This window comes from Cottoperca gobio, chromosome 4 (genome assembly GCF_900634415.1).
Source record: "Cottoperca gobio chromosome 4, fCotGob3.1, whole genome shotgun sequence".
Classification (NCBI taxonomy): domain Eukaryota; kingdom Metazoa; phylum Chordata; class Actinopteri; order Perciformes; family Bovichtidae; genus Cottoperca; species Cottoperca gobio.
The window spans coordinates 5880983-5902396 of NC_041358.1; the positions used below are offsets into that span (position 1 = coordinate 5880983).

At 40.6% G+C, this 21414-nt stretch overlaps 1 protein-coding gene across 1 annotated transcript; it reads left to right on the forward strand.

Moving 5' to 3' along the window:
• The first annotated feature begins 3664 nt into the window (after positions 1-3664).
• nwd1 (NACHT and WD repeat domain containing 1) lies at positions 3665-21407 on the forward strand. The gene is made up of 19 exons (XM_029429554.1): positions 3665-3818; positions 8244-8329; positions 8454-8570; positions 9668-10022; positions 10104-11415; positions 12848-13051; positions 13147-13300; positions 13528-13645; positions 14221-14385; positions 14600-14797; positions 15481-15603; positions 15683-15882; positions 16085-16354; positions 17042-17132; positions 17432-17580; positions 18003-18276; positions 18455-19008; positions 20080-20185; positions 21062-21407. The coding sequence occupies exons 1-19, from the start codon at positions 3665-3667 to the stop codon at positions 21373-21375; spliced, it is 4944 nt and encodes a 1647-aa protein (XP_029285414.1). The 3' UTR covers positions 21376-21407.
• The last annotated feature ends 7 nt before the right edge of the window (positions 21408-21414 follow it).

The following is a 21414-nucleotide window of genomic DNA, read 5'->3' on the forward strand; positions in this document are numbered from 1 at the left end:
CGTCTTCTGTGTCTGAATAACTGATTTTTAAAAAACATTTAATGACGGGAAGTCCTCTTCACGGGGCGAAACGTTACAGATTTGACTTGTTTGTGCCAGTTCATGAGCAGCTCATGATCCGGGACACTTCAGCAGTGCATGCAATCTGCTGTGTGGCCGTTACCTGACCGTTTTATCGGTTTTATGTGCTAGCGTGAGACTGTTTATCGTGTATTGTAAACAGATGTTTTGACATATGTATGGAGCCCCTAAATTTCTGTCAGCACGTAAGCAAACTGAGCTTGCGGATTGGTTGAACTTCATGAGCTCAGCTCAAACTAGGAAGAGGGAGCGACCTCCCACATCTGCACAGTAAGTAGCTTTACTAACATTACTCTACATTTATATTTTTTTATTTTAAAGATCTGAGGATAATGCTCCACTGATTCTGGGCGTGCACTTTACTGATCTGATGAATTTACACATCGATAATTTTTCCTGCAGTAGTGGAAGAAATACCACAATGTACAAGTACTCCATTACAGGTACAATTCTGTCTGTTAATGTTAAGTAAAAGTATGTAAATATTAAAATCAAAATGTTATTAAAGTACCAAATGTAAAGGTAGTCATTCTGAAAAGTGTTTATTATTAGATTATTAATACTGATCAATTAAAGATGTCAGTGGAGCCCATTTAAACCATCCTGTGCAGTTTACCACATGCTTTGGTGGTTGCTGCTTTTTGGCCGCAAGATTTCCTGGTTACAGTATGTGTGGACGGTGAGACAGCAGACAGATGGGAGTATGAGTCATCAGCAGGTTACAGAGGTGATGTTTCCCAGCTGATGTAACATCCACAGAGAGCTTCAGGTCAACAGCTCTGCTTTTTAAAAAAACAGCCTGAAGGTAAAACTGCAAAACAAACGGATTCACAGGATGCAGAGCAGATGATCCAAAACAACTCTTCTCCTACTTCATCGCTTTTTAGATTGATTTCATTCAGTTTCAGTTCATTTCTATGGAAATACTCTTGCAAAGACTCAATACTTGCTACAGGCTGATGATCCATTCATCCAGTCAACATTGTAACATGAGATTAAGCCTCCATACAACAGCACTTATTCCAAGTGAATTATACATCACTGCTTCACAACCTTTTTGCATTTGACCCCTCAGGACAATACGGAAATGAATAAAGGTCACATGTGAAACATTTATTTGAGTTCTGAGTTTAAAGTCAAATACATTTTTATTTAATTACATTCTAATTAATTGGATTAATGACAATTAATTTAGTTAATACACTAACTATTACCCTTAATAGTTATATGTATTGCATTATTTAGAGTTTAACACAAATGTTTTCTAATCAGACACCAAAATCAGCTGTTTGTGTTGTTTGTGTGCCACATGATGTCAGGGGTTTGTAACTAACGGCTTCAGGTGCAGCTGCTTTGTTATCCTCAATATGATCATTATCTTCGCCTCATCTTCAGTGTAATTAGCATTGAGCCACAGCTGTTGGCGGCGGACCCTGGGGGGCCCCAGACTCCCACAGGCCCCCACTTTGTAAACACTCAGGTGAGTTCAATGTCAGCTGAGCTGATACAATGTGTGTAGTTTAAGTCCAGCTGGTATAGATACTAAAACCCACAGAGAACATTATAAATATTTAGGAAATCCTCAGGTTCCCTTGAATGGCCTCAAACCTAATTAACAGGTGAAATTAGTTTGTTTTACCGAATGTAAAAGTAAGTTATGTCTTGGTGTTTCCTGTACAGAAGGTTGTCCAGGATATGTTTAGCCTAGCATAGCATAAAGACAAGCAAGGGAAACTGTTAGCCTAGCTACATCAAAAGAGAAAAAATGGCACTCCTCATGTAGCCCTCTATAGTTCCAGTCTGTCTGTTTGCATGGTTTCAAGCCGGACAGATAGCAGAAATTATATTTCTAGCCATTTAGGGTGAATATTAATGCATAATATGCATTGATTACTACGCTGACTGCACTTATATTCTATATGTATAATATGAACTATAGCATTTTTGCAAAGTGGTGGAAGGAGAGACCGTTAATCTGTTTTTCTATTTAATTTTAGAGGGGTAAGGGTCTGTTCCCATAATGAAGAATACATTTACAGTAGTTTGTGTTCATTAATAATAATGTCTCGCCTCCTAATGTTATGTTAAGACAATCTCAAACATGCACAACAAGTGAATATAAAATTCTAATTTATTGTCATGTAGCTTACTGAGACAACAACATGCAGAGAGTATAGAATGAACTGTGAAATATAGAAGGTTGATTAAACTCTAAGTGGAAGATATGATTCAGCAATGGCACTGATACGAATAGGCTACGCTAGATATTACAATGCATTTTTGTCATACGGATATGTGTGACAGGGCCTTTAGTACAAATTTGAGGTACTTGTACTTTGTTTGACTGTTTCTATTTTCTGCTACTTTATACTTCTACCCCACTACATCTCATGAAATATTGTGTTGATTTTGAATGTTTGTGATAAACTGAAGGTTAAGTATTTCTTTGTGTTGAATAAATAATTTGAAGTAAATGTAGGTCAATTAACGTTACTATTACACCTTAGCTAGCGAAGTGTGGGTTAGCTAACTGCCACTGTAATCTAACTAACGTTAGATACTATTTTACGATAAACATTAACTAAAGCTGGTTTTAGATTCTTGAGAGGTCAACAAATGCGTTGAAATGTCAGAAAATTCATTAATTTCAGTCATTTCACTAACTCACCAGTGTGCTTGTGAAACACTGAACATGAATGAGGTTCAAAGCTAGAACTATCCAGTGAACCTTTGGTTGCTCCCCGACACGTGTTACTTCTGGCTTTTACGATTACAACAGAAGTCTATGAGAGTGTCCCTACTCTCTCTTTTTCAATGGCACTGGGTTTAACTAGCTGAGTCAAGCTAAGACCTATGACCTTACTAAGCTAAGCTAATTATGACAAAGTAGCTTAAAAGCCACCGTCATTGATAATTACAGCTAAATACAAACTGCTACAAATATGTGATTGTGACTATAACAAAAAGAGATTGGTTGGGATAGCCCCAACATTTTTGGTTGAGTTCAGCTAACAGTTCAGTTCATCAGCTAAAATGCTTTGGTTCAGGTTAGCTAGGTTACATTATCATTTAAACCAAAAACATGTTTATCTAGATTAGAAACAAGGATTCAGTGGTGTCCATGTTCTCAGCATAGCCTACTGTATTTCATTACTTTCTTTACATTATTACATAGGCTAATAGCCTTGAAAGTATGACTCTACTAATATATTTGCAAGAAGGTAGCATGAAATAAAACATTTAAAACAATTTAAACCAGTTATTGTGCAGTTTTCTAGCCAATGAAGGCTACACACTTTTAAGGTATTCATTAGATCTTTATTTAGAACGGCCCTTAAACATTCACGTCGGTGACAGGAATATAAATATGTTGGTCTGATGCAGTTATTTCTTGATATTATAAAACATTGTGTACTACAGTAGCACTCACAGGTAGGCACTATATACTGGGGTGCAGCCGTCGGTCAGGTGGGAGCACTGGTTGCCGTGGAGAAAACTCTCTGAGGGAAGCAAACAGACTGAAAAGCAGCTGAGGGAGGGAAGACCAGACAACTCAAGCAGTCTGAAGAAGAAGAAGAAGACGATGGCGGAGCGTCCAGCAGCAGCAGCAGCAGCAGCAGCAGCTGGAGGAGGCGATGTCAGCCTGCAGGACGTCCTGAGAGGACGGACGGATGGAGCTCAGAGGACAAGGAGCAGCTCCAACATGATCCGAGTGTTCATCAGCTCCACATTTACAGGTCAGAGCAGTTTAACTTACTGTATATGCTCCTTAGATATTCTTATATTGACCAAATACTAATTACTTATTCTTTCTGTATGCGACAAGGTGTGTCGCATACAGAAGGGAAGATTTTTTGGGCTAAATTAAAGATTTTAAACTTGTGAAAAAACATTGAGAAATCATTTCAAAGCCTATGGTTATATATCATCCTGCTTTACCTGTGAGCAAAGATAAAGCAGGGATAAAATGTATCAAAGTTACAAACACCAGTTTTCTGCTTTATGGGCTAAAACGTTCAAAAACACTGGAATGTTCCTTTAATTGCAGGATTAATTAGTCTGCGTTGTGATAAAAGTTAGATTTCTTCTAAAGTATGGATCACTAAAGGGATATTTTTGTATAATTTGCGTTCACAATACAACTTAGTTGTCAGATAAACTTCATGGTCCGGGCTGTAGGCAGGATAGTAGAAAACCTTACATCAATTTGCATTTTTCACATTTAACATAAGATATGTCAAGATAAACCCTTGTTGATCCCCACCAGAGAATATGGTTGTTGCAGCAGCACAAAAATAGAAATACATAAACATTTAAGTAAAATAGTTAATAAGACCTATAATCAAAAAATAAAATAAAACTAGAGAAGAGCATATGGAGAAAACCATTGCAAGGTAAAGTGACATGGTGTGGTTGATAGCAGCAGAGTCAGCAAGTCTATGATAACAGTGTACACACAACTGATAATATAAATAAGTAATGGTATTATTTATTCAATAATACTATTACTACTACTACTAATAATAATAATAATAATAATAATAATAATAATAATAATAATAATAATTTGGACATTTTCAAGCAAGGAGTATAAAGTGCTTTCCAGTGCAGTGTGACGGCATAAAAGGACAATCAGATATAAAAACAACAGCATAACAGTCAGTTATGTATAAAATCATCCATAAGTTAAAAAAGCAATAAAAAACAAAAACATATAAAATCTGTGAGTATTGCAACAAAGCTGTTTTGTGCGAACACATCAGTCTCAGACATACCTGTCAACATTGGAATTTCTATGAGCATTTACTCATTAACTAATGCTTAACTAGCAGTTAGTTCCTCATTCATACCCCAGTCACTACTCACTTTGTTGTGTCCCCTTTTATAAAGTCTTACCCATTTTTAGTAATCCAGTAGATTATTTGATTTAAAATGTTTTTTTTACAACTACGTTATTAATTCCAAATTGGCATGTATTTTGTTTTCAGTAACTGACTACATTTGACATTATTCTGACCCAAATTCCCTTTTTCCATGTTTTAAAAGGGATTCATGAATCAAGTCAAAATTATGCGCAACGTATAAGGTATTTTAAATGTTTTTTATAGGATATGTCTGGAGTTTGTTCTTTGCAATGTGTTTGCGCGCGCATCTGTAGTGTGATAAATGCGTGCACGCTCATACAGGCGTGCGTGTGTTTTATTCAAGTTTGAATAGGTAAGGGAACGTGTAAAAGTAGCACTCCCTACATACATCCGGATAACCCTTCTCTTTACAAATATGAAAGGAAATACTGCATATTCCTTGCAGTTCAACATTTAACCACAATACATTCACCAAGCTCTGTGGGACTCGGGATGTACGCAGACCATGATCCACCAGCGCTTGGTTCAGCCCGGGGCAGTTGCTGGAGGTGAAGGTGAGGTAACGTAACCCTGTTCACGTGCGGTGGGGAAATGTGAATTGTATGCGGTGTTCAATGGGGAGACGGAGGTAGCGAACGCCGGCGAGGGGAAGTGCGGGGCCGCCCTTCGAGTCCGTCGGTACCCTGCAACTGTTTCCGGAGTCCTCCCGGATAAAATAACCCGGAAGGACTCCTTCTTCAGTCTGACGGCTTCCCTGACCACCGGGGTCCACCACGGTGTTCGAGAAGTTACCGCCCGTTGAGGCACCTAAGACCTTGAGACCACAGCTCATCACCGCAGCTTCAGCAATAGAGGTTTTGAACATCGCCCACTCAGGTTCAATGCCCCCAACCTTCACAGGGATGCCTGGAAAGCTCCGCCGGAGGTGTGAGTTGAAGATCTCTCGGGCTTCCTCTAAACGTTCCCAGTTCACCCGCACTACCCGTTTGGGCTTACCAGGTCTGTCCAGAGTCTTCCCCCACCCCGTGATCCAACTCACCACCAGATGGTGATCAGTTGACAGTTTAGCTTCTTAGCCTGGCCCCTCGCCTCCACCCTGTGTCTCAATGAGATTTTTTTACCTGTGTAAATAAAGGCTTAATTAAAAAAAAGATATGGAGTAAATGTCGTGCACAATATAACATCACTACTGTTGATATGTTTTATAACATTTTTATTTTATTATTTTGGACTGTGGGAGGAAACCGGAGCACCCGGAGTAAACCCAATGTAAGTTACTTCACCCTGAAGTTCTACCCTCAACAAACTTCACCCTGAAGTTCTACCCTCGACAAATCTTTTCTTTTCCCTTTGTAGCTCTATGGAGCTTCCGTTCCTGCTTTAACAGATCTTTGAAGTGTAACAGCTCTTCTTCCAAATCCCCCTTTTCTTCCTCGGCCTTGGCCAGTTTCTCTTCTCCTAACCTCCGGTCCTTATCAGCAGAATCCAAACAGGTTCCCCATTTCGACATTACTACTGACAGCTCAAACGTTACGTTTTTCAGCATTCTATCCAGTGAATGATAATCCATATTAACCTTGTCTATTTCTAGGTTCTTTGCATTCGTCTCACAAATACTGTCTCTGATTTTACTCAGTAGTTCTCGAATAGTATCGCTTCCCAGACTTACTTCTTCCTGAGCCATCTCACAGCCTTGCTTGAAGAGTTCTCGATCCGATATGACAATTTCATTCTGGATTTTGTCCTGCCTTCGCTTGTCCTCTAACTCACAAATAAAACTCCTAAGATTGACAATCTCATCGTCTCTGGCACTAGTGCGTTTTGTAAGCTCTTTCTCCATATTTCGGTGTATCCGCCTGCCATCACTGCGATTGTCCTTTTCCAAGTTTCTTATTACACTACGCTGCTTCTTTGCCTCTTTTTCGTGATTTTCCAAATCCCCTGTTTTGGTAATAATTTCTTGCTGCATTATTTCTATCTGGATTTTGTCCTGTCTTTGCTTGTTCTCTAACTCACTAATAACACTCCTAAGATTGACAATCTCGCCGTCTCTGGCACTAGTAAGTGTTGAAAGCTTATATATTATAGATCAACGTGATGAATCATTTCCATTTAGTTTATTTTCAAATAATGCCAGCTGTGATTATCATACCTGTCAACATTGGAATATCAAAATAAGGGAAATTTTCTGGCGGACTCCGTCCATACCTTAACAGCTCTCAGCCACCCTGCCCCAACCCATAATGTAAATGTAAACACATAAAGGACGGGTAGCCTATATACATACAGGAAATACATGTTTATTTAAAGTATGTATTACTTGTACATATATGTTTATAAGATATATGTATTTGATTTATTAGTTATTATCAATTCATTTAATGATTGATGAGTTGTGTGTCTTTTGTTTTCCCGATGAGTACATCCTTGCGATGGCAAAGTCGGGGAACATGTCGCTACACTGCGACTGAAATCATCGCAGTAGCTGAAGGCTGCATTATTTTTGGCGCAAAGCATTGACATCTTTCCCTCAGCTTTGGTCACTTGGTCTGCCTCTGAAACAGTTCTTGTCACACATGAAGTCATTGACAGTGTATGTTTTGTGCCTCTTGGCGTGCTTGTGCTTGAACGATTTTTCTTGTTGTGAACATCGCTTATTCCGTCGTGTGCAAAACTAACATCTGAATGGCACACTTTACAAAAAGCATGAGTTTGCCCGACTCTGCTTTTAATAAATAAGGGAAGGTCTCCTCCCATTGGTACTTGCATAAAGTTTGAACTTGTATGGCAGGTACAACTGCGTCTCCATCTATCTCCCGTTCACTGTGACTCTCATCCATATGTTTTGTCTTCTTCTGTGTTATTGTTCCTGTTTTCTTCTTCTGTGTGTTTACTGGCGGATAACGTTTTTCAGCTAAAGTTAAACATAATACTGCCACCTGCTCTATCAGAGGCCACTTTACCACTGTACACTTTTTTAAATTAGGCCTATTTTTATTTTTGAAAGGTTAAAAATACGGGATAATTACAGGAAAATATTTAAACGGGAGGACAGCGGGATAGAAGGAAAAATACGGGATAATCCCGGGAAAAACGGGAGGGTTGACAAGTATGGTCTCAGACAAACTGAGTTTTATTTCATTTAGCATGGTCGAAGCTACAACAGTAGCTAAGTGATGTTTATATTTATTTTATAACTATTATAAAATCTCCCTAACGGGTTTCTTTCAAAAAGTTGTTTTTAAGATCCTTTAGAAAAAGGCTGAACAATTAATGGAAATGTTGCTTTCTTGTCAGATATGAGCAGCGAAAGGAAAGCCCTGCTGGAGAAAGCTTACCCAGAAGTCCTTGCTTTCTGTCGCAGTCTGGGGCTGGTGTTTGAGGTCAGTTTTTTTATATAAATGTCTTAGTTTAAGACAAAGAACTCCAGTAACTGATAATATGATACATAATGCGCATTTTCAGTAAATACCTGCTAATTTATCAGCGAGGTCACTTCCTGTTCAGGTGGTGGATCTGCGTTGGGGGATTCGAAGCGTCACGTCCGGAGACCACGAGGCCTGCGAGATCTCCCTGCAGGAGATCGAGAGCTGTCAGAGGATTTCAGCAGGTCCAGCTTTCATCGTGGGTGTCTCGTCTTCCTAAAATTATAATTCAGAGTTGTATCATCTTTATCGTTTAGATAATATCAAAGATCTTCTATGAAAAGACACAAGCTATATTTGCATGTTTTAACTTGCTGATTTTTAAATCAAAGTCATGTAGCACATGATCCCCTGTGGTATGATCAAATTCTTTAAAACATAGTTTTACTGATTTATTAATGTTTTGCATCCGTGAGTCCAGTCTGTATCCTCTTATTACAGCTGCTACATGAACTATCTCACACATCAAGGACATCTTCATTTTTGATGCAGTTTACCAGTCCTGAAAAAATACAAAATAGAACAAAACCTATTTGATATCATTTGTGGTTTGCATAATATACATTAATTTACAATAACCTTCCTATGTAGTTTTTATTTGTTAGCTGTGTGTTTGCTCCTTAATGTAGGGCTGTAAAATATATATTTATTTGTTATTGATAATTATGTTGGCTATTTTCTTGTTTGTTGTTGTTTGTTATTTGGTTGGTTGAATGTGAAAACATTGTGAAAAATGCCCACCAAACTTTTCTAAAGCTGGGGGTGACGTCCTCAAATGTCGACAGAGTAGCAAATATGAACCTTATGTCACCATGGTGCAACCAATATTCAAGAAAGTTATAGTATCAAAATAACTAGTTTTAACATATTGTTTAGTGTGGACTTTGCGCCCTAACAGAGAACCTGTGTATAGCTGGTGCAACAGACAGCTGTGCACTACTGCATTATTGCTGTAACTGAGTTTATGGAAGTTGGAGATTTCTTTAAAGGAGTGGAAATCCTGAAAATTACTTTAAACTTTACATCATAAACAAAATAAATAAGTTGTATTATATAGGTAGAAGAAATCTAAAGATCTGATAGCACAATAGCAAACACATTTCCTTCTCTGGGGAACAATTAAACAAAATCAACGTGAAGCCACTAAATTTGAGTCTTTTGGATGGTTATGTATTGGATCTTTTTATTAGACGTTTCTGTTGGTTTGGAAGTAAAAGCGGAAGCATGTGAAAAAATCCAGGATGATCTTTTAACTCATACTTCTTCTCTTTATTCTCCTGCGTCTGGGCTCCAAAGGCTATGTTGGGGAACCGGTATGGCTACCGGACTCTTCCTCGCCTCGTCCCGGAGAAGCAGTTTGAAGTCCTTTTGTCCAAACTCTACAAAAACCCTGAAGGTGCCACGCAGCTAAATCAGTGGTTCTTAAAAGACAACAATGCGGTCCCACCCATCTACGTGCTTCAGCCAATCACTACTCACTTCCCCCACTACAGCGACCTCCGACCTGAGAGTGGTCCGCAGCGTGACAACAACCTCCTCTCCTGGCGTTTCACAGAGACTCAACTGTTGCAGCTCCTACGCTCCGCCGCTACGGACGCCGAGGCAGCTGGTGACATCACAGCGGAGCAGAAACAACACTTCTTCACATCAGGTCAGAGATGTCTCACACAGTTGTCCTTTGTTGTCTCGAAGTATTTGTGAGATCTGAGCGTATGTTTCTTCTTGTCCACAGTCACAGAGCAAGAATTCGAGCAGGGTTTGTGGAAGGATAGCAGCGAACCATCGGCTTTGCTTTTTGTGCGAGAGATTCCCCACCAAAGGGTGAAGGACGGTCCCAAACGTCTCGCCAAATACATGAACCTGACTGCCGATGGCCTGCTGGACGCAGAAGCTCAGGGACTCCTCACCGGCCTCAAATCCCGCCTCTACGCCACACTGCAGCAGATCCTCAACCTGAACTGTGTGGAGCTCAGCAAAGGAAGCATCAACCCCAAACGTAAAGAGCACGCACAGTACCTGGACATTGTCTGCGAGCAGTTTGTCTCGCAGATGAAAGCCAGGATCGGAGTGGTGGTCAATTCGCCCATGGAGAGAAGGCAGAAGAAGATTTGGGGAAGCATCAATGAAGAAAAGGAGGAAATCTCTGACTGTGTGGTTGAAGAGGTTGGACGGCACGTTGCCATGAGTACCGAGTTGTGCAGAGGTCTCTACTGCAGGGAGGGTCTTTTGGGTAAGCTTTGCTGCGCCATTTGGGAATCTACCAACGTGCAACATGGCCCGCTGGTGGTGCATGGGGCTGCTGGGATGGGGAAGACAACTTTGCTGTGCAAAGTGGCGCAGGAGATGCGTAGCTTCCTTGATGACGAGGCGGTGGTGGTGATCAGGCTGCTGTCAGCTCATCATCCTCAGAGACCCAACATCGATAATGTCCTCCGTAGCACCTGCCTCCAGATCTGTTTGGCTTGTGGTTTGGTTCCGCCCTCGCCACTGACATCCAACACTCACCTGGAGCTGCTCCGGTTCTTCAGTAACGTCCTCACCGAGGTTTCCCAGCAGGGGAACACTCTGCTTATCATCCTTGATGCTCTGGATCAGCTCTCAGACCAACATCACGCTCACAAACTCCGCTGGATGCCTGACATCCTCCCACCCAACGTCTACCTTGTGGTTTCCATGAATACCAACAGTGAGGCGTTCGCTAACATGCGGCTAAAGTTGAAGAGTTTGGGGAATGTCTTTGAAGTGGAGTGTTTGTCTCGTGACGAAGGAAAACAGATGATAGAGTCGTATCTGCGAGAATCTAAGCGAACTTTGACCCCTGAGCAGAGCGACGCCATGCTGCAAAGCTTTGAGCTGACCGGCTGCCCTCTGCACCTCAAACTGATCCTGTCTGCAGCCAAACGCTGGACGTCCTTCACCCCGCCCACAGCAATACAGCTGGGGACCAACACACAGGAAGTGATGTCACAGCTCTTCCTGATGTTGGAGGAGAAACATGGGAAGGAGCTGGTTGGCGGGGCCTTAGGGTACATCGCTCTGGCAAGGTGAGGAAACTGTTGTGTAACTTGTTGTTGTTGTAATTATTGTATGCTACAGTTAATTAGCTACATAGGCTAAAGCTGCACTTTCAGATAGTAGACTTTTATTTGGAGCTTGTTGACATGTATCTGTTTATAGATAAGAAGAAGACTTTGGAAGGAAAGGTAATGTGGGTTGTTGTTCAAAGTGTGTGGCGCTTATGATAGAATGGTGACGTTACTTTATGAAAATATGATATAAAATGTAACAATTTGATGGTCTGTATGGACACAAATTCTCCCTCTACACAGGTGCAGAAATAAATAGCATTCTGCAAGCACAGGGCACACAATCATGAAACTAAAATGTCTCCATTTTCATACTGCTTAAGAGATGAAAAACTCATATAAAGTCAAATATATTTAATTTTCTCTATCATCAGAATAACATCCTTGACGATGGTTTTTAAACATTATTTTAACCATAATATAGGAGGATACCTTACCTGAAAATGTCAACATTGTTCAGCAAAAAAGGGCTTTTGGAAGGCATCTATTCTTTCTTTAATAATAAAATACTGGCAATAAATAAAAAATGACATTGAGTTTGAGTGTTTCACTACAGATAATATCTGAATCATGTATAACCACAGTCTTAAGGCCCTGTCACACATATCCGTATGGCAGAAACGTATACGATAAATAGTTCGCAATTTGTCAAATACGTCCAACCTTTCATCGGATCGGATCGGAAAAGTGAACGTATACAGATACGCATGTCTAACCTATTGATAGCGTATCACTTACTTATACAAAATGTATCAGACGAATACCCAACGAATGCATAACTTATACAAAAATATGCCGTATACAAAATATTGGCAATACGCTGGTGTACGTTGGTAAGTCATAAGTAGTACAAGAGCACGCTGTGTAACGCTGGGGTGCGTTGTTGAACGCTGATGTTTTGAGCATGTTAAACTTATGCCTGACGACAGAGTAATGTTTTACTCGTCACTACTTAAAAAGGTTACTAGTATACGTTTTGTATAAGTAAGTGATACGCTATCAATAGGTTTGACATACGTATAATAATTTGTTATGTATTTGTTATGTATACGTCAGCTACAACACCGCTGTGGAAAAGTTGGACGTATTTGGACTCTGACACATTTTGAGCTACTTTTCATATACGCCGGCATGTTTCTGCCATACGGAGCTGTGTGACAGGGTTGTATGTCTGGCGTGTTCAGCGTATCGTCTGCGTCCTTCAAACGATAACAACTTACCCTTAATTTATATCAACCTATTGCCGATATTTCGTATGCGTCGGCATACGTTTCTGCCATACGGATATGTGTGACAGGAACTTTAGAACTACAAATATAACAATGATAGTAATTCTTTTAAATTAATTGTCCAATGAACATTGCAAGGCTAAAAACTATGAACTCCTCAGGGAAGGTATGCTGGAGGCTGAACTGCGTGACGTCATGTCCCTGGATAATGACATCATCAGTGAGGTGTACAGGCACTCCCTCCCTCCGACCCCCTCATTGATCCGGCTGCCCCCTCTCCTTTGGGCTCGACTCAGACGGGACCTTGAGGATCATCTGGAGGAGCGCTGGATGGGTGGGATCGCTGCCATCGCCTTCAACAACCGGTGAAGACGAAAACAAATCTGAGAAATGATCACATGGGTCAAAGGTCAATGTTTCTGATTGAAGTGTGTGTGTGATGTGTGTCTCTTTGTGTCAGGCGTCTGTGCGAGGCGGTTTTAACCCGTTATCTGACATCAGAGCGGCGGGGGCGGAACCTCAGGATACTGGCAGAGTACTTCCTGGGTCGGTGGTCGGGGAAACTGAAGCCGGTGGCTCTGCCGGGTCTGTCACTACTCCTCTCTGACAGAAAGGTACCAACAAAATGGATTCTCCTACAGAGTTAAGTCATTGTACTGAAGCTGAAATACAAGACAGCTTTTATTTCTATTTTCATTCTGAATGATGTCATTTTGTCTTAGATTTTATTGTGGCTGCAGTCAGTCCTCTACTTACCTGCTATGATATACCGGCACCTCCGCTACAGAAATGAATAACTGTCTGTTGATGGAGTATTTTGATTGGCTGCATGGTGTCACAGGTCCCGCCCCAGCCGTTGTGGTTTGCTCCAGGGTTGGCCAACGTCAGGAAGCTCCAGGAGCTGCCCTATCACCTTCTGCATGCTGGTCTGTGGGACGAGCTGCGACAGGAAGTCATCGGTAAGATGTGGAAAGAGGCCCAGTATTAATACTAACATTATGTTAGTATTATTGTTCATATACATCTCCTGCTGTGTAGACCAACACACAAAAAAGTTTAAGTATAACAATTAAAACATGATCTGTTTGATTACAGTATTGCACATATAATGTAAAAGCACATTCAAATATATCACCTTTTGAATATTCAAAACATATTTTCAAAAGGACAATAATAAAGGGAAACACATACGTATGTTTAAAACATTCTATATAACATTAGAAATATTGTAATATACAGTATATATATATATATATATATATATATATATATTTTCAGTCATTGCTATAATCTTATTTTTGATTAGATTTCTTTTAAATGTGTAATTTTTTAACTATATAAGCAGGTTTGTTTTTACTGTAATGATTATTCATTTAATTAGATACCTAAATAAAGAAGATTTAAAAACGGCAGGAAAGAAATTATAATATTCAAACATACTTAAGTAGCCGTTTTTATTAGTTTTTATTATTCATTAGTATAAGTAGCAGTACTGTTTATAAGTACGATTAGTATTACAGTTACTGTTTTTCAGGCAGTGCTGAGTGGCTGTACTGTAAGAGCAGGTTGTGTGGGGTATCCAGTGTGATCCAGGACCTGGACCAGTGCTCCCAGTACATGGACTGCACTGAGACCAGACTTCTCCGAGACACTCTGCTCCTGATCAAAGCCAGTCTGGACTTCCTGGAGGGTCACGTGGGTCAGTCATTCTGTATCAATATCATAATTATTATTTATCTGTTGTTTTTTTAAACCATTTTTGTTCCAAATGTTTCCAAACATAGGATGTGTCCTTCAGAATTTTACTTTTAGAATAAAAAAGTATTCTAAACCAAAATAAATAAAATAAGAAGTTAATAAAGAAATGTGTTTAAAATGCAAAGAAATGCAGTAATTTTCTAATCTGGTTCCAGACATGTCTCTGTTTTACACCGAGCTGTTGGCCAGACTCTGCTCCTTGGCTACGTCTTTCCCCTCTGTGATTGGCCGACTGTGTAGCCAATGTGAGGAGTGGTTACTGACGTGCCCCGAGCCAATCCTCCTTCCTAAGTGCAGTTTCCTGCAGCAGCCAGGGGGGGCGCTACAACACACACTGACAGGACTGCAGGGAGGTCAGAAATATTAAGTCACTAAGTCACTAGAGCTGAATCATTTATGTTTTATATAGAAAAATTACATTACATTTTAGTTCTAACTTCAATAATTAACAGTGTTACAAACTGTAAAAGGTTAAAGTTTTAGCCAGCGTCTGTTATTTCAATTACACCAGCATTGCCACAACTGTACTTTATTTGGCGAGTAAAAACGTACCTTCATACGTCAGTCGTAACTTAACTTTTTAGTTTTATTGTGTAATTTTATTCATTGTCATTTGTTGCACTTTCTGTGGCCAGAATTGTCCGTATAAAGCTAATGGTAAGTTAGCAAGTAAACAATAGGTTAGCTAGCGTTACTTGCAGCTAATTTATTAGAATTAAATGACATAACGTAAATAAACGTGACTAAAAGTAACATGAATAAAACTTTAATACATTAACTTGTCAATGAACATGATTTCTGCCTGAGTCGGAGATTTTTCTTCTGCAATGGTGTTAAAAAATGAAAACAACAACTTCCATGATCCCATGTTACTTTACGATGACATCAAAGTCTTTTGTTATTGTTTTGATTGAGATTACATACTGTGCGTTTAAATCAAGACTTTGGTCACAAAAATTTAAAGCAGTGGTTCAGCCCTGAGTAAGAGTATTGGGAGGTGCAGCATCGGAGGTTTTACCTGCAGTCATGTTTTCAGGTGTGCTCTGTGTGGACATTAGTGTGGAGGCGGAGCTTCTGGTTGCAGGTTCAGATGGTGGCTTGGTGGTGATCTGGAGCCTCGCTGACCAGCAGTTCATACACTCACTCCTGGGACACACAGGTCAGTCTGTGTTCATTAAAGAACATTAATAATTAAATAATTTTATTAATAATAATACTTATAACTTATATGTGTGTAGGTGCTGTTCTGTCTGTTAAAGTGGTTGACAGCCCCGCCCACTGCCTCTCATTGGCTGCTGACGGCTCTTTGAGGAGGTGGAGCCTGGTGGACGGCCAACAGCTGCTCTGCATCCAGGAGGCGGTGCCTGTTGACTCCGCCCCTTCCTCAGTACACCTCCACCTGTCTGAACAGCTGATCTTTGTTTACACCAGGACACAGGTACCATGGAAAGCCAACTGAGCATTTATGCCAAATCCTTGTTATCAGACGTCAGTATATAATATTCACCACTGCAACTACTACTAATGTTGCCACTGCTAATACTACTGATATAAATCTTCCCAATTAATACTATTATTACTACTAGAAGTTCTAGTTAAATTCAGGTTCATATTCCGAATAATAGGTCTTGTTGTTGCAGATGAAGGTGTGGAAGCTGGATGGAGCTGAGCTCCTCAGCAGCAGCAGCAGCAGTGATGATGACGGGTCGGTGATTCTAGGAGTTCTGGGAGAATCTGTAGTTTCTCTGTGTAGTTCTGGTCTCATCAGAACATCTCATCCTGTTAATGGAACTCAAACTGTGAAGACTCGGCTGGATAAGTCCAAGAGAAGTTTGACCCTTGTGAACTCTGTTAAGTTGCCAAAACGTGGGAAAGTGTTTGTGGTTTCTGAAGAAGGCTTCCTCTATCAGGTGTGTTTCATCCATCTGATTTGGTCTTTTTGGTGTGCAAAATGCATGACAGCCTCACTGGGAGCACATTTGTCTGTAGATCTTTAGAACAGGAAGGAATAATGAACCTGCAAAACGCTTTTTTAAATTTAAAAATAACTATATAACTGTACATTTTCGATAAAAATCAGCAATGCATATAAAATGTGTCTATCTTGTGTTAATCTCCTCTACCCTCCAAAATGCAGTCTTCTAGCATTAACAATGTTGTTTCTTTTTATATATTGTATGTTTGTAACAGTATGTCAGTTGCATTTAAACCAAACAAGTTAATCTTTTTTTTTCTAATTTGTTAAATATGAAGAGATTTTCTTTATATGTTGTATTTATGTTGAATATCATACTCTTATGTTAAGGTTTATATCTGTTTAAATGTAATTACATTTTACTTCACTACATTTATCTGTCAGCTTTAGTCGCTCTTTACCATTTTTTAAAGAGTATTTTTAACAGTTTGTTAATAGTATTTTTATTTACGTGAAGGATCCTAATACTTCCTCCACCACAATTCATAGCTCTCCGTCAATATGAACCAGTCGTGTTCGGCCAACCCGAAAACGATAGCCTTATAATCTGACAGTATTTATCATTTACTTTGCTACACATCATCAAAACTCACGATGATGATATGTACCTTCCTGTCTGCAGATTTCCAGAACGGGGACACACACAGCCGTCACGTTTCCTCTGGTTCCTTCTTTGCTTTCAGTCACTGAAGATGAGAAAATCCTGATAGCAGGTACGACTTTGTTATTGATTTAACTAATAAAATAACTTAATGTTTCTCAAACTAAAACAAGCTGCAACTATAAATACAAAAAACAGAAAACAAGCAGATCTTGTTTAGTTTGTTTCCTCTGTATAAATGAGAAATTATGATTTTAGATACATTTTCAAAACACTTGATTCAGTGCTGAGCCTTTCTTCATGTTGTCTCCATGTTCAACATTTGTCCTGCTTCTCATGTGCATGTAAACATTCTCAGTGAGAACGAAAGTTTACTGTGTTCCAGTTGATTCTTGTTTGTGTCGTCTGCAGGAAGGGATCGGACTCTGAGCCTCTTCAACATCGACAGAGACTCTGTGGACGGATTCCTCGACCTCCAACACGACGACAGCGTTTTGTCCGCCTGCGTCTCATCAGACTGCCGACTGCTCGTCTCAGGAGCAGCTGACCAACTCATACGAGTAACAAACTAAGAAACAGTAGATGTAGATGGTAAACTTGATGTGCTGGCAGCTGCTTCACAGTTTGAGTAAAGACCCCAAAGTTGCTTCATATTAAAATCCTTCAAGTTGCTTTACTGTATAAACCTGTGCAGCTGCTTCACAATAACATATTATTAGTCTATTTCACAGTTGAAGACCTCCAGCTTCTTCACAGTAAAACAAATAAATCTTCTTCACAGTAAAACAAATAAATCTTCTTCACAGTACAAATTAATCCAGCCATTTATTTCACAATTAAAGCTGCTTCACAGTTAAAACCATCAAGCGGTTCCACACAGTATCTCTTAAAACCTCAAAATGTGAGTTGAATCAACAGTTGTGACTGTCACAGAGGCAGTATTTATGTGTTCCTTTTATTCTGTGTGAACTTTCTTTGTCAGATCTGGTCGATGACCACCGGTGCATTGTTGGACACGCTGAGCGGTTCAGACTCTCCTGTCACTTCAGTTGTTCTGTATCACGACTCTGTGATTTCAGCCTCGACGGCTGCAGCCAGCGTTAATCTGTGGAGTCTGAAATATGACACCCTCCACAAACCCACCGCCCACGTCCCTGCAGGATGCGCCCATGTTGCCGTCACTAAAGAGGCAGACCGGGTTTTCTACGTCCGACAGCAGAGCCAGACGGAGGTCATCAGCTGGAACAACAACACAGGTCACTGCTGGGGCAAAGAGATGCACTTGTTTGGGGTTTTGGCAATATGTACTTACCTCCACTAGCTTGCTGAATATAGTAATTGTGTTCAAGTAATGGAAGCAAATATGTCTCACTGTTTCTAAAAGCATGTTCGGCAGGTGGAGACTCTGAAACGTCCTCCTGGATCTCCCTGCAGGTTCTCTATCGGAGCGTTTGGCTGTCTCTGCTGAGGTTTGCTGTCTGGAGTTAGCTCAGCACAAACGGCTGCTGTTCTGCGGTCTGTCCACCGGCACCGTCCTCATCTATCCGTTAGCCCTGACCCAGGAGACGCTCTGCATCCCCCCTCCAGAGAGCCTCTCCAGGGTGCTCTGCCTGGCCGTCAGTTCCCAGGAGAAGCACATGGCGGTGGCCTATGAGGACTCTGTGTGTTTGTTCGAGATTACCACCAGAGACAGTTTCCCCACGGTGGAGGGACCCCTGGAGGGGTTCCCCCTGTCTCTCCTCCATGCCCCACTGTCCTCCATGGCCCTACTGTCAGACTGCAGGCTGCTGTACGGGACGAGCTGCGGGGAGGTGAAGCTCTACGACTTCAGCAGCGGCAGTAGCTCTAGTCTGGAGCCTCATCGCAGCAGAGTCACCTGTGTGACGGCCAGTAACTGGGGGACCCACGCCCTGGTGGGCTCAGAGGACACCGTCCAGAGGCTGTGGGCCCTGAGCCCACTGGTGCTGGACCACACCATGGAGTACAGGGTCAGAACTACAGTACATCAGCAATTAACCACGAGAGTACAAGTGTGATGTTTCCTCCACCTCCTCTATACATTTATACATGACTGCACTCATTTTCAATGGTGGAAGAAGTACTCAGTACTTTTACTTAAAGGTCCAGTGTGTAGGATTTACGGGGCTCTATTGGCAGAAATTAAATATTATATTTATAACCATGTTTTCATTAGTATATAATCATGTTTCTACTGTAGCCCAAAATGGACAAACCAAACACGCTCTAGAGAGGAACTTTTGTGTTTTTACGTCACCTAAAGGCCACCGTACTTTCTCCAATATGTTTCAAAAGCGAGGGGTAAGCGGAGGGGTATTTAGTCGGTTGCAATCTGCAACCTCACCACTAGATGGCACTAAATCACACTGGTCCTTAAAGTATTCTAAAATGTCAACAGTTTTAGTTCTAGACTAAAATAGTTATCTTTTACTAAGATAACACTATAATGTGCAGACTTTTAGTCAACTAAGACTTAACAAAAACAAAACAGGATGAGGTTGACTAAATATCAGATTTATAAATACATTTTTATTCTCCAGACAGGCAACAATACAAAGGAGACATGAAGCAAAAAAAATGCAATCTTGTATTTTACTTATGGTAACCTTTTACTTGAACTCCCCCCATTCATCATTTACACACAGTAATGTAAATATATACGGATGTATTTGTAAGCAGATGTAAGGACATTTTTTAAGGTTAATATTGATCAACAATTATAACTTCTATTATAACTTATAATTTCTAATGAAGACATGTGTTATATAATTACAACTGTGTTATATCAGGTTTTCATTCATTATCTATTTATATATTAGTATGTTATGGATGCTTCATAGAAGGAGTTATAGTTATAGTTCAATTCTGTACATTAATAATCCCCTAAAAATACCTTATATCTGCATTTATAGTCCTGATTATAAATACTAAATGGGGGCGTTGAGATAAAGTGTTCCTGTCAGGATGTTGTTATTATGTACAATAACACAATGTCCCAGTCTCTTCAGGTCTTCAGTCTAACTTGTTTTGTTGATGTTTAGGGTTTTTTCTTCGAAGGAATCCTCTCTGCTGCTTTCTCTGACAGCGATCAGTTCGTCTTCACTGGGTCTCAGGACAGAACGGTCAAAGTGTGGGACGTCGTGACAGGTATGTACTGGTCCCACACATATTCAACATTTGTTCAGTTTTATAAGCGGATCTGTGACTGAAATGTCTGGAATGCGTAACCCTTAGGGTAGCAGAAAAATATATTTTAGACGCCCAAGTAAAATGGCCATATATGTGTTAGATGTGCCAGAATTTAAACAAAAAACATAACTAACATTATCAACAGAATATGAAGAGTTACAGTGTTGACGTTATGTCAAAGACACAACACATGTGTTGCAGAGATATCTACTGAAAAAGCTAACTGATTAGCCCAGGCTCATCTTACGTCCTAAATACTTCCCACTATGTCTTTGGAGCAGGTGGTCTGGAACCACACACTGCACCTTAAAAGGTTCAGTGTGTGGTTCCAGACCACCTGCTATTATAAGAATATTTTCACCACTTTACCTTGCCGACAGACTTTTCCGACGGGAAGCTGAAACCAAATGTATGTTCTTTTCAAAGCCAATAGCCTCCTGGAGTTGCTGGTTTACCGCTGCCTCAATCGGTTAGTTTGTTTGTGTTATTGTGTGACTTTGGTATTTAAAGGGTTCCTTCAGATTCACCAAAGTCACACAATAACACAAACAAACTAACCGATTGAGGCAGCGGTATACCAGCTACTGCCATGTTCTGCTTTAAAGAGAACATAGAAGACGTTTCAGTTCCCCGTAAATGGAAAAACCCAAACTATCCCTTTAGGTTAACTGCTGCTTATAACTTGTTTACCACAGCCTCTGTGTCACTGAACATGACATTGGGGGTCACAGGTAAACAGAAATCATCTCGCATGAACAAATGAGATTTCAGAGTGATTATCTTGAATAAAGAGGTCACTCAGCTGTTTTGTATTTTCTTATTTATTCCTGCCAGGAAACCTGCTGTACGTTCAGTACGTCTACTCCCCCGTCGTGAAGATGGTGACCTTCAGGAACGGCTTCGTGGCATTGTCTCAGCAGGGCTCCGTCATCAGAGAGGTGTTTCACTGCCCGGAGCACATCAGTCCGGACTACAACCCTCTGAGGAACGTCAAGGCCCAGTACCGGGTCTCTTCCAGGGACAAGAAGAACTGTGACGGCCAGCAGAGCCCCGGGTCCGACCTCCAGGACTACAACCCGGCCCAGTTAAACCTGAACCTCATGAGCATGCTCAGAGCCAAACCGTCCTCCACCTGTCTCATACTGTAGGACACACCCAGGACCTCCAGGGGCCTGCAGCTTCTAGGG